The sequence below is a fragment of the Mauremys mutica genome, chromosome 9 (assembly GCF_020497125.1).
Source record: "Mauremys mutica isolate MM-2020 ecotype Southern chromosome 9, ASM2049712v1, whole genome shotgun sequence".
Taxonomy (NCBI): domain Eukaryota; kingdom Metazoa; phylum Chordata; order Testudines; family Geoemydidae; genus Mauremys; species Mauremys mutica.
In genome coordinates, this window is record NC_059080.1 from 69,723,007 (window position 1) to 69,737,407 (window position 14,401).

At 37.1% G+C, this 14,401-nt stretch overlaps 1 protein-coding gene across 1 annotated transcript in view; it reads left to right on the forward strand.

Moving 5' to 3' along the window:
• Window positions 1–13,921, forward strand: part of NYAP2 (neuronal tyrosine-phosphorylated phosphoinositide-3-kinase adaptor 2) — a 182,541-nt gene extending 168,620 nt beyond the window's left edge. The window contains exon 8 of the mRNA XM_045031524.1: window positions 13,700–13,921. Within this exon, the coding sequence (XP_044887459.1) occupies window positions 13,700–13,888 (189 nt within the window). The 3' untranslated portion in view covers window positions 13,889–13,921. The remainder of the gene's footprint in view (window positions 1–13,699) is intronic.
• The last annotated feature ends 480 nt before the right edge of the window (window positions 13,922–14,401 follow it).

The following is a 14,401-nucleotide window of genomic DNA, read 5'->3' on the forward strand; positions in this document are numbered from 1 at the left end:
TTGCTGTATTGAAATCATATGTTGCACTGTTCACAGACCATATTACATAGCTTTGTTGTTTTGTTTTCAGATGCTGAAGCCATGTCTAATCACTTCAAAACAATGTTGTGGTTGATTTTTAATTTCATTCATTCTAAGATCGCTTTGTATATCCTTACATTAAATGTTGGACTGTCATTTTTAGTATGGTGTATGATAATCATGAAGAAAAAGGGCATATCTGTGCATGACATTCATGATCACATAAGCATTATTTGGTTTTCCCCATACTTCCGTAAATGAAGAGTCAGCCCCACTGCCCATCCAATAGGAGAGGGAAGAAAACCTCAAGGACCAGAAGAGAACAGCCCCTTCCTCAGCCTAATAACCTGTACAGTTACAGCAAAGTAAGTGTGATTATACAGTACTGGGGAAAAAATTATGGAAACACCCGTTGAAGTATGAGCATGCCTTGTTGGCTAGAGCTTCAAATACCACCTAATAATCCAACCATATTAACAAACAAACAAGCAAGCCTCCCACCAGCAAAGACATCCCTGCTGAGAAAATAAGAAAATGGGATCTAATCTATTCTTCACAATGCCTTGATACGAGCATTTGTAAGAGATGCTCTATTTGGATCATGGAAAAAGTTCACACAGGATAAAAAGGGGTCCAAAGTATGAAATATACCAATGTTTGCAATTTTTCATCAAAATTTTAAATAATGAAAATAATGTCAACATTTTTGGCCTGGTTTGTGACCCGCTGTAGAGCTGGTTGTAAAATTTCAGTAATTTTTTCATGAATGTTCAACAACAAAATTTAAACCAGATTTTCATGAACTTTTTTGTGCAAATGATATCCCATTTTTCAACCAGCTCTGAAAATATGATACGTAGGATGAAGCTAGCCCCTGTGCAGAGAACCAGCATGAGCCTACCTTATGCATCATTTAATCCACCAAAACAGAACTCAAGTAGGACTTAGGAGGCACATAGCCCTTCCCTATAGGGGTGAAATTCACAGATATTACATGAGCAGACAAAGTTACTACACCTAATAGAGAAACAGATTCACAGATCTAATACCGAGAGTTTTTCATTTTATATGTTCAGTCCCACCTTCCGTTCTCCCTCTCTCTCTCCCTCTCTTTCCTTCATGCTTTTGCTTTTGCTTTTGTTGGATTTGGTTTGGTGTGTACGTAACTTGGAGGTGTTTCCATATTTTTTCAGTTATGTGTATATATTTACTAACTGCTAAAGAAGTGTTTGTTTAGTGTGTTAACACAGTTTATGTCTTGTGTTAGATGTTGAGTGTCCAGACTCTTGAAAGTCAGTAGAGAAGCGTTTCAGATTAAAATACAAGACTATGTATCATTTACTGACAAAAGATATGGGGGAATAACTGTTCCTAATGGCTATAGCTAATCGGGGATGAGAGCTGTATCTAGCAGTAACTGCTTAATATTACTAGCTGGAATGTCAAAAATATTTTCTTCTGACCTTATTCCATGCATAATTATTACTCCCTCTACCAAAACAAAATTAACATGCTTAGTTTAACAAAGGAAAATAATTGTTGCATTCATTGTACTTATTTTTCTTGCTTTAAAAATCTTTTTGTTGTTGTAATTAATGTCATACACACCCTTACCTGCCTTTCTTATCCATCTATCTCATTTGTCTATCTATCACTCTGGAATGTAGGACCCTGATCCTTAGTTGATGTGGGTGTAAGCAGCCCCTTAGGACTCAATGGAGCTATGACCATTTATGGTGGCTGAAATTCTGCTCCAAGTACTTAAATTCAGTCATGTCCCTGTCAAGAAATTCATGATTTCTAAGTGCGTCTGTAGTGCCATGGTAATAGTCTCATAATTCTTTCCTGACCTTGTAGCTTTGCCTTCTGACTCATGACTCTAAGTATTCAAAGTTTATATCTGCTGCAGTAGAAGCTTCTAGGAGAACATTCCCCATGTTTTCCTTTAAAATTCTATTCTGCTTAGATTCTTATACCATGCTCATCACTCAGCTATCTGAGCACTTCCTTGAGTTAAGAATAAACAGTTAGCATTTTGCTTCCCTTCCTTCCTTTTTCTTTCAATAGACTATATTTAAAAAAAACCATGTGTGTGATATGTAGCTTTGCAAGAAAGCAAGGTCAAACTATGCGTTTTGCATTTGTAATGGAAAGTGTGGATGCTTGTGTCATCCTTAGATCCTGTGGGAGTGAATTCCACAGGTTTAAACCCACCTTCTAGAAAGGCCTGTCTCCTGCTCATTAGAGCTTGTCCTAATGGAAAGAGCTTTGTTATGAGGAATGGATTGCCAAGAGTTGTCAAAGCCCAGGACTGTGAGTCAAGCTTTTAGGCATCTTGAGCCCCTGACCATTTAGAACCTTTAAAATAAGAAATGAGACTCTCTGATGTGATATTCTATCTAAAGGGAGGCAGTGGAGGGCAGAGGAAATGTGCTCTCAGTATGCCATGATTCTGAGGACATGTATTCTGCACCAGTTAGAGTTTTTTCAGGGCTGATGCTTTCTTGTCTAAAAACTTGCATTGCAATAATCCAAAGAGGTAACAGAAGCATGCATAATCAAAGCTAGATATCAACAATAAGGTTGAGATGCAGTCTCCTAACCGCTTGAAGGGGGTAGTATGCATTTCTCGCAGAAGTAGGCATCTCCAATATTAGCTATGGCAGTGAGAAGTTGAAAAAAAACCCACCCAAATTTTGGTCTGTGTTGATGCCTTGTGTGCACACATCTTTGACTGGCTGATGCAGCACTGTGTTAGCAAGCTGGTTGAAGTGTTTCTTCTCCTTGTCAGCATTATTGTCATCTCACTAGGATTTAATTTCTGCCAGCTCTTCCTCTTCCATGTGCTACTCTAAGTAAACACTGAGATGGCTGGGTGACAGTGGTGTTATCATGCGGTGTGAACAGCAGAGTTGTGTCATTGCCATATTGTTGACATGTAGCCGCAAAGGAAGCTTCATAATTTCTCCTAATAGCTCCATGTGAGTACTGAATAAGGCAGGAGTTCTACAGAATAGAATGGTGCTCCACAGGTGAAGGGGGTTTGGTGGCAGAGGTACAGTTGCCCATCACTGACTTTTGGATACAGCATTGAGGAAAGATTCAAACCATTTCCCAATGCTCCCCTAGAACACTGCTACCTTTCACAGGTAGGATAGCAGTATTCTCTGCAAAGAGGTCCAAGAGTATAAATATCTGTCCTATATGCATTAATAGCAAGATATCCATCAGTCCTACCACTGCTATTTCTAGTCAATAACCCAACCTGAAATCTAGGTGGGGAGGATCTATGATATTAGGTGCAGAGGCCAGGAATTCCCATATACCAGAGGAAGATGTAAAGGAGCTATGGCTGCTATTCCTTTCCATAAGCTGGTGTAGCAGCAGGTAGTACTGTACAGGCTCCATTTAAGTCAATGGTAAAACTCCCATTGGCTTCAATGAAGCCAGGATTTCTCCCTCCGTCACTAGGCAGGTCTTCATTATGAATCTGAATGCATTTATTAAGGATATTGGGCCTGTGGCCTCTCCCGTGCTTGGGAGGTGGAGCCAATCCTCCTCACACCCCATCCAGCATGGCCACATAAAGCCTAATTATTTAGGGGTCTCCTGAATTACAACTATCTGATATGTTTGAGGAGTAAAAATCCCTTCTGTACTGCTGTTTTGGAAAGCCACATTTCTCCCTCTCTTACTTCCTCCCCCAGTTCAATCTCTTTGATGTAATCACATCCTTAGTTCGCTACTAAGTTACAGACATCAAATAAAACAACAATACAATTTCTAAATTAATAAAAGTTGCATCCTGTATCAGCATAGAGTTTGGCTCTCCCGCATGTGATTTCTGCATTAACATGGATTTTAAAATATCATTCTTTATCATGGGCCTGATCCAAAGTCCACTAGAATCAGCGGAAAGCCTCCCATTGACTTCAAAAGCGTTGGATCAGGCCCAATATCCTTAACAAATGCATTAAGATTCATAAGGAAGAGCTTGCCTAGTGACAAGGGGAGAAATCCTGGCTTCATTGAAGTTAATGGGAGTTTTGCCATTGACTTAAATGGAGCCTGGATGTCAGCCAAAGCTTTGCAGGGCTTATTAACCAAACTTTATGACAGTTTGCTGCAGTTCTTTATGAAGATTAATGAATTGTTGTCTCCTCTGCATTCCATATCAGTGAGACAGAATTTTGCCACATTGCTAGTTTCTGTCAGGAAAAGAAAGAAGGGAAGACGTTTGTAAGATGGGTAAATCCTCTCTTCATCAAACTTCTCTGATGAATAATATTTTTTCTTTTAATGTAACTCAGTAATTTTATAATTTAATTCCACAAAAGAATGTAATTAGAGTTTAAAATTAAGAAGCAGGTTTTCTCTGAGCTGAAAAAAATTATATTATTATTTCCTCTTTATAGCATTTTGCAAACGTTAATGAAATTAGTCTGAACAGCTTTGGGAGGTAAATACCAATACATTTATTACAGATGGGGAAACTGAGGCACTAAGGTTACTTGATTTTCCAAGATCATCCAGAAATCTGATAAACACAACTAAAATAGAACCCACATCTCTTGGCTCTCAGGCCTTTTCTTTTAACCACTAGATTGAGTTATTTTTCAAAACTTTTGTGATAGTTTGCCCCCTTCAGAAAAACTATTTGGAGTTGAAGGGCCCAAGCTGTGTGATCCTCATTCTCTCATTTTCAAAAAGCTTCATATGTGGTTTTTTTAATTCACTATTTCAGGGCATTCTAAAAGGCATATGGTCATATTAAGGAGCTGAATGTACTACTGTATAAATGAATGGCAAAATTCCCATTGACTTCCATGTGTGCAGGATCAGGCCTTCAAAAATGGATTGACCTTTTAAAATGTAATGTTTACATCTAAGGCCATATTTTCCAATTTTGCTCTGACAATGTTGTTCAGACAATCATTTGTGCACATGATTTCTCCCATACATTTTACTATTCACATACTCAGGCACCATTTCCATATCATTTTCATGCTTAAATATTGTGTGCATGCAAATTACCATGAATGGAGGCCCTTGTAGAAATGATCTATGTGCACAAAATTAGAGGCCTCATTTTGACAACTTGGCCCTAAATCAAGCTAACCTGGAATGCCATACCTCTCAGTTTTTCTTCTTTCCCTCCCAGTTGTTTCAGATCTGTGTGACTTATTTTTAATATAAATAATATTTTTATATAAACTATATATATAAAACACAATATTATTATGATTATTTTATTGCTGGTAATGTATTTTTGGTTGTGTAATGGAAGTTGTACAATGTGTTTCTTTACAAAAGCTGTGAATGCAAATATGTGTTATTTAAGGGATGATACAACTTGTGATAAATGATCTTGCTTAAATCCGTATGATTTAGATTTGTTTTAGAGAAGCTTATATTGCAGGCAGGTTTCTTTTGTCAAATAATGATGTATGGCTGATTACAAAGGACACCAACGTTTCTTTCCTGGCATCCACACATATATTATTTATCCTGGAGAAGAAACCTTCACAAGCTAAACATCAGAGAAGCTGACATCTCCTCTCAGGGAGTTAGGGGCACTCAGGTATTTCACAGATTGGACCTGAAGTAAATTGCTCTTTATGAACTATTCATCTAGCTCTAACCAATACAAAAGAATGTTGCATTCTCTATACTTGAGTTTGTTTTAGCTTCAGTGATACAGGGAATTCCAGAGCTGTTTTGTAGCTACTAATATGCAGACAAATTCTGAAATACCGCTTCCATCTTTAGGGATTTGCAATTGGTGTTTTACTTCTTAGGATGTAAAGATTCAGCTTCAGTTCCTTCAAAGCATGTGAAAGTCTTTATCCATTAGAAGATATAGAACCAGGCAAACACAATGGGAGAGTGTGTGGATGAAAACACGAATGCAATTTATTCTTGATAGCAACAGTATGTGCTGATGATGGCTTTCCAGTGCATTACAGCTGATGAGTACAGTATAAGGCATACATTTCATATTCAAACTTGCACTGTTCCCTTACTGGGTGGGTAAAAAACGGGTATTTCCGCATGCCTGTAAGTGAAATCCACTCTCAAGTGTCTGTTTGGTCAAACTCTGCCCAGATGCTGGTATGCGGTATGGATTTTCTGTTTGATAAATTATGTGCAGACTATGCGCCTGGCCTGCCAGATAGAGGGATCCAATAAAAAGAAGACACAGATGTCTAAGTAATAAAATATTGCCCTTGGACATAATGGCAAGGAAACCTTTTAGTCACACAGGTTCTGATTCAAAGTCCGTTGAAGCCAATGGGAATCTCTCCACTGACTTCAACAAGCTTTAGATCAGGCCCAAAGCACTCATAACAAATCTAAAAACTTTGTTGACTCACCGTGACATCTGCCATACAGAGTCTGCCGTAAATGACGCAACACACCTAAAGTGAGAGCCAAACACTCAAATAGAAATTGCAAAGCAGATCAGGCTCCTAGTTGACTTTTAACTTCAGTCAGTTCAGGAAAGGTATGCTGTGCATATGTTACCTGCATTATTCTAGGTTAGCAAAAATGTTCAATACCGCATCTCATCTCTAATCTGGTTTAGGATTACATTATTATCAGCTCTTCCAATAACAATACTGCACAAAATCCTATCCTAGACAAAAGTCAAGGTGAAGAATTTGTTGTGTGAGTTTAAAGGAACATGATTTTGTCTGAAAACCAGCATTGCAAGTAACATTACTCTTATGGAAAGTCATTTGTAAGCAAAATATATGGGTTTCTGTTTTTTCAATTTGTTTATTTTGTGCGACTGAGATCACTGTATGCATAATTAATATTTCTGCTACGTATGCCTGCTTGGTTACTCATTTCCCCCCGTTTTGTGAACTCAGGGGCAGGGGTAGTACCTGAATATTTTTATTCTCTCTCTCTCCTCTCTTTTTTACTGAGTAGATTTCAAATTGACAATTGCCCATTGATATGAATGGAAGTTTCTCCATTGACTTCAATGATAACCAGGCTCTTAGTGCTTTTCTAAACCGTTGTTTGCCATGCCTGGAATTGAAAGAACGCCCATAGATTATGTTATCTGTATAAAGTTAATTGTAAACAAACATTTTTTGTGAAATTTAAAATGTATTCTCCGTATTAGTGTACAGTATATACATTTTCACTACAAGTTAAGAGCCACGAAAACTGTGCCTCCAAATTTAGCCTCACAGCTATACAAGGTTTACTGTGTGGTTAAAGGCACAGGCAAAATACATGTCTTGACACACAAACCAGCACTTTTACATGAACATCAAGTTTGCTAGGAGCAGAGTTACCTGATCTGTGCACACAGGCAGATGTACAGCAAGGATATGCTCAAAATCCATTGACCCATTTACCGACACATTTGAAAGTTAGCTGTTTAGGCCCCACTCCAGTGATGCACTACACGTAATATTTAAGTTTAACCGTATGAGTCATCCCGCTGAACTGAAAAGAAGCTATTTCCCCTGACTTCAGCGGGATGACCCATATGCTTTAAATTAAGCAAATGCTTAACTGCTTTGCTGGATCAGGACCATAGTTTGCAATAGAGTGAATGAATGAAGATGTTCAGTTTTAAAACAACTTTCTCCTTTTGTGTTAATGAAACACTTCAAAGAACAGGATAGGTTAAAACATCTGACAGGAATAGGATTCATTAAATCATACAAAAATGTATTTAGCCCTTATATTTGGAAGTGTTAACACCACAGTTCTAATGTGACAAATTGAATTTGGCAGGCATTATAAAACATGGTTTTGAGTGAATAGAATTTTTACCTTCAACATTGCAGGATATTGGTAAGATCTATGTGCCTTTTAAAGATCAACTATATTATTTAAAATCCTGAAATAAATAGCCATTGTTTGGCAAAAACATTTACCTTATTAGCCTGCATTAGGCTTGCAATGTTAACAAGGATTATTTTCTTTTATGTCTTTGTCTAGTGTATATATAAGTGGATTTTTGTGTTTATTCCTTTTAGTGCATAAGGATTTTGTGTTCATAAAACCATTGATAATCTTCACAAACATCATGGTAACCACAAGGAGCCAACACTCTAAACATAATCTATGGCTAAGCAGTTATTTGTATGCGTTATTTTTTTGATAGGTGACATGTATGCAGTGGTTGCATGGGGACCATACAATGCTGGAAATGATTGAGAAAAAGCGTTGTTTGTGCAAAGAAATAAAGGCGCGACAGAAATCAGAGAAAGGACTTTGTAAACAGGACAGCATGCCCATTTTGCCGAGTTGGAAGAAGAACACTGGGAACAAGAAATACAGCCCCCCTCCTTATTCCAAACAACAAACTGTTTTCTGGGACACAGCAATATGACCAGACTGTTGCTGATGCCATCACCACAATGTTGCAAGATGCACAAGTAGCCTCCTTTCTTAATAAGGCAATGCCTGTGACATAAAACTTAATCTGCAGGTGATGAACTACCTAGTGAAAAACATACCAATGTGGTGCTCACCTGTCAATCTAAAAAAAATCGAAATTTCCAGCTGATTAAGGCATGTATATTATTAAGGATTTTTTTGGATCCAGAAGATATTGAAATGTAAATATTTTGCCAATCTATTGAAAACACCTGAACTAATACACTGTTTAAAATATATAATTCAAAAATTTATGAAGAATTTTACTATATAATATAATAACTGTTATATTGTTTTATTAACTATTTTATATGTGGTATCCTAATGCTCTTTTTTTTGTTGTCGTCATTTTTAATGACCTTACCTGCCTAAATTTGGCCTCTGTACAAAAGCATGTGGTTGTACTTTTGTTTAACAAGTACAATGTACAAATCAACCTGGTGCTAGGGCTGTAGAAGTTCACTAGAGTCATATTCATTAGAGACATCCGTTGCTTTTGTTCTTCTGGGAAAGGTTTTGGCAGGAAGTAGTAAAAACTGTAAACAATGCAAATAAAAATGCTTAATTTGGATGTCCAAATTGCATTAAAAAAGAGTTGTTCTGCATCAGATATTTGGTAAATTTACTATTATAAATTGCCCTTCTTTTTACGTCAATCAGTTATTAAAGTCTCCAGTGATAGTTCCTAGGCTACATTTGGCTAACCAAGTAAGCAAAATTTACTGCAGAAAGGTCTAAAATAGACGCTCTTCCTTCTTTTATTCAGCTGACTAGAGGAGACCATGGTTCACTGTGACTAAGAATTGTACATCACATGATAATGAATTAACCCATTATTTATCTGGTTAAAACAGTGGCAATGCACCCATGATTCCTGTCCACATTTGTCTTTGGTCCAGAAAGTAAAGGTAACAAAATTTGTTTACATTATTTTTAAGTACCCCAAACATCCCTAGTTGGGGTTGTATCAAATTGGAAAGCATTATTAAAAAAGGCCTGATCCAAACTCCATTGACATCAATGGAAAGACTCCCATTGGCTTCAGTTGGCTTTGGATCAGACCCACAGAGCATCTTTCTCTCAAGTAACCCATTTCCTGTTCCTGGCTGATCAGATAATTGGGTCATAGTCCTCTGTGACATCACACCCATCCTAAGAGAATGCTATGTCATGACCAAAGAATTATGACCTCTTGGTTTTAACAGGAGAAAGAGATGGCTTTTACTACATATGAGGATGAGAGCTGTGCATTAAAATATCTTCCAAAAGAAACGCTTTAGGGTGAACAATATCCGTATTGCCATGGAGTGATAAAATGATGCTATCACATATATTTTGTATATTTAAAGTTCTATCTATGCTTCTGAAATTTGGCAGCATGAAAATTCCTCTTTAATAGTCCTTTAAAAATTATATTCTCTGAGAAGAAAAAATGTGTTGTTTGAACTTATTGTCGTATTGGCTTTTCTTTGAAATTATATTGCAGCAATGCCCTGGGCATCACTGCTGATCAAAAAAACCAAAAATAACCAATTTTAGTAGGTTTTTTTTGTAATCTATATTACTAAAGTTTGAGTAATGCTTTATCAGTAGTAGTTTCTTTCCAGCCTCTGAAATAATAATACAGTTTTTAAATATTTTATAACTAATGTATATTTTGATGTCCAAATTGAGGATTTCTGTATAAGGTAAACAAAGAAGTGTGTGTTTATATGTTTGTATGTATATTAGCATTATGCTGTATGCGTGTGTATATGTATATACATATACGCACACATAGACACACTCATTTATATATATGCTGTATATATGAAATGTGTGTGTGTTGTTGGATATAAAGTGGCTGAAATGGGTACAAAAGTTAGGTGAAAAATTAAAGAAGCCCCCACAACCCAAATGATAGAAAACATAAAAACCACAAATTGTGAAGGAATCTTTAAATACATTTTGTACCCAAAAGGCACCAATTGTATATTCTGCCTACTCATTTTTTTTCAAAAAAGAAAGAAAATGGCAGAAGAAAAACTCAAGAGATCTTGCAATGTTCCAGAATCTGCTGGAAAGAGAATGACTTGCTGGTCATGCGGAATATGTTGACGTAACAGGTTCATTACTCAGAAAATGTTTAGAATGGTGAAATGCATTATCTTCCTTGTTATAGGTAATTATATGCCACGAAAAGACTTTCATATCATCAATGTGAGAATTTTTTTTTACTTGGTCCCTTTCACAAACTGCACCGAATTTCTCTATTAACAATACATATGTAGGTGTTCGGTGATGATACTTGTATAAACTGGACTCTTCCATAAGCAATTAGTCATTTTAAAAACATTAATATTCCCTTTGGAAACATTCCCCAAGAGCAGTTGTTCATTACTGACATTCATGCCTCCAATGGGAATATCTTGAAAAACCTTCAAAAGAGGCAAAATTACAAAACCTTTGGGGGAGTATAAACACTTGTATATACAACCGTTCAAGGTTTGTACAGTATCCTTTTCATATTGACATATAGGAATAATTATGATGGTACCAAAGCATTCTGGTTGTAATCAGATTTGCGTGACCGTTTAAACTACCACAAAAACCACTTACTGTTTTGCTGATATAATTCAGCCCAATAGCCATCATCCCTCAATTAGCCCAAATGCTTGCAGACCACCATTGTATGCCATGTAGACAATAGCTTATATTTATTATTGTTTGATGCCACATGAAAAATTAAAATATAACTTAGCACTTATCTTCAAAGCACTTTAGAAACGTGAATTAAACTGCACACCTATGGGAGGAAGGATACATTTTATTTTATAGAAGGTGAGACTGAGGCAGAGATGTTGAGTGACTTGTCAAATCCAGAGCTAGGAGTAAGTGCCTGTCTTATGCTCTGACCATTTGGCAACACTATCATTTGGCAGAGTGCACAGCCTGAGAGTAAAAGGTGCATCTTCACTGCAGAGAACGTACCATCAAAATGCTGTCTAAACATTTTCTACATTCCCTATTGTCTCAGCAGTTTCTATATCACAGGGTGAATGATCATATTTGGCAACATGCGCTCACTAAAGCTGCAGTTATATAAATATGCAATCTGTATATACATACAGGCCACATATAGACACACACTTATAAAGACTGTATATATGAAATTGTTTGGTATGCACTTACTTTGCTTTAAATTCCTAAAGTTAAACATTATAGTGTAGCAATTGTGTAAAGTGCACTGTGATTTCAAGAAAGCACAGTAAAGTCACAGGTCTTGTTATTCTTGCACTAAAAATGTGTTTACGTATATTAGCAAATGTATGCTTACTTTTAATGCTCTTTTTAACAAATTAAAGCAAATGGTATAAAATGGTATTTTTTCTTTTAGTGGACTATGGCATTATGTTTTTAAATGACAGGGTTTTTAAATAAGGAGAAACCATTCTGTGTTCATTCCAATGTAATATGTTTACCGATATCTTAAAACTGAATGTCATATTGCTTTTCTTTTCATATTTTGTTAGAAATGTCAGGTATGTGCCTGAAATTGTGTAGGAGTAAGGAGTAGCTAGAGGATAAGTGTAATCATATATTATTAACCATTTCTATATACACAGTATAAATACATAATAATTTTCTTTTCATTTTTGTACTTGATTTTTTTAAGTAAGATGTAATTAACTGTACTTTGATACTTCTGAAGTAATAAGATGTTGTTTGGAGATTCTCCTTTCTTTAGTGCATTGACAATATTTTACAATAATTTAGTGCTTATTTATTTGTGCTCCAGTGGAATTATAATAAAAGCAATAGTTTAAAATATCCTGCCTTTTATTTCTGTTTGTTGGTATCTACTTTAAAACTGCTTGTTTATTAGGGATTTGCATTAAACACTCTCTTGAGGAAAAGTGAAATCATGGGCTTTTATATTTATTTCGATGCAATTTTTTATTGTGTGTTTTATTAGGGAGCAATAACTTGATCATTTTAATACTCTCTGGTTAGGCCTGGTTGCATGAATGCCATTAGTTTCATTCTCAACTTGAGGGATCACTATATTCTTCCAAGCCAAGGGCCAGAACTTACCCTATGAATCTGCAAGTGGAAAGATTCCTCATGTCCTGATTTCCCCCTTTCTGGGTGGAAGGAGGAGTATCACCTTGATGGCACTACCACGGGCTGCAGAATCCACAAGTGGGGCAGGGCAAGTATGCACCATCAACAGTGTAAGGAATCTGCTTACAAGTCAAGGCAGTCCCAAGTGATCCCAGCCTTTTGTCAACATCAGGCTCTATTGAATGTGGAACAGAGCCTCTGCAGGGGAATTCCACAGTGACTGTAGTGGGCAGGCTAGCCATGCCATGAAGATGTTGGGGATGGCAGGCCCTGTCTGCTCCAAAGCTGGTACAGAACTACATGGCCTCTGTGTGAATGACCCTGGTCTTCCAGTATTGCCAATTCTTGCACTATTTTGTTAAAGCTCCAGATCTTGCATTTCTGTGATTGACACTATCTCCTATTGCATAATAAAATAAAATAAAATATAAAAAATAGTTCTAGACCTCATGGTTGCAAAGAAAAGCTTGAAAACATGAACCTAAAGGCTCCCAAAACAGTAAACAAATAAAAATAATTCAACTTTTATTATTTTGAAAACCCTTTTAATTTTTAATCCAATCTCATGTAGGGTGACCAGATAGCAAGTGTAGAAAATTGGGATGGGGTGGGGGGTAATAGGAGCCTATATAAGAAAAAGTCCCCAAAATCAGGACTGTCCCTATGAAGTTGGGACATCTGGTCACCCTAATCTCTTGATACCTGGTGAGCCTGACTCGTGATTTCTGAATGTTTGGGTTTGGCAATAGTGAGATCTCAGGGGTTCTGCAGGATTTGGGAACTGCTCATTCCATGCAGGGGGGACCCTATCCTTTCTGCTCCCATCCCCAACCAAAGACCTGGTGACATTACTATAAGGGTATGGCTTGATATTAATATATTTGCTGTCAAAGACATAGTCTTCCTATTACAAGGAACAAGAGTTAGCACTTCTTTGTTGGTCCATCGCTCCCTCCAGATCTTAAACTGGCAAAAGGAGGTAGCAGTGTCCTTGGTAAAGTAGTGGTTCATTTTAAACAAAAAATCACTGTAATCAAGATTCTAGAAGTTTATGGTAATAATGAGCAATACATTTAGTATTCCCGAGGAGAGTATCCATGTTTGTCATTTCAGCATTGCTTTACACAAAGGGCCTGATCCAATGAAAGTTTCCCATTGATTTCTACAGGAACTGGAGCACTCCCAGGAGGCAGAAGATCTAAAGAAGAATTTTTGCTTCGAGAGCCATATGCTGGACCCCATTCCTCTGCTTCCAGATTGCAGGCTGGCAACAGAGCTACCAAGTGGCCATAACTGCTGTACCGAAGTTTCGTTAGCTCCCTCTACCCCAGCTCTTGGGGGTAACTCAATGACCTGAGCCCATATAGTGGAGTATATCCGCTCTCTCCCACCTCAAAGTAACCCCTGTGCCCTCTGTACGGTGATGTTCAGTGAGCCCCTCTGGACCTAAGCTCCACAGCGCCCAGCAAAGGGTGCACAGTACTTGCACGGGCCCTAGCCGAAAAGCCCTACAGAATGGAACATAGATTAAACCAATAGGTTTCAACAGAGATTACTCTAAAAATGTATAGAATTTAAAAGATAATCTATATGTTTTTAGAATCATCCTACAGAGAAGAAATCATTCTCTGTTCTTTTCCTTAGGATGGTTCATAATATCTATCTACTATCCAGTTCTATAGGATTTTGCCATAAAGGGAGTGGGAATTCTCCTAGCCTGCCCCAACCTTTGCATCATAATTGCACCTGTTCAACTTAATTTAGAGACCTTGGCACCTGTGTCAGGGACAGAGCTGGTAAGAGTACTATTTAACCCCAAATGCAACAGCGAACCTTATTTTTTCTCACCTGAGTAATTTTATCTTTCTTT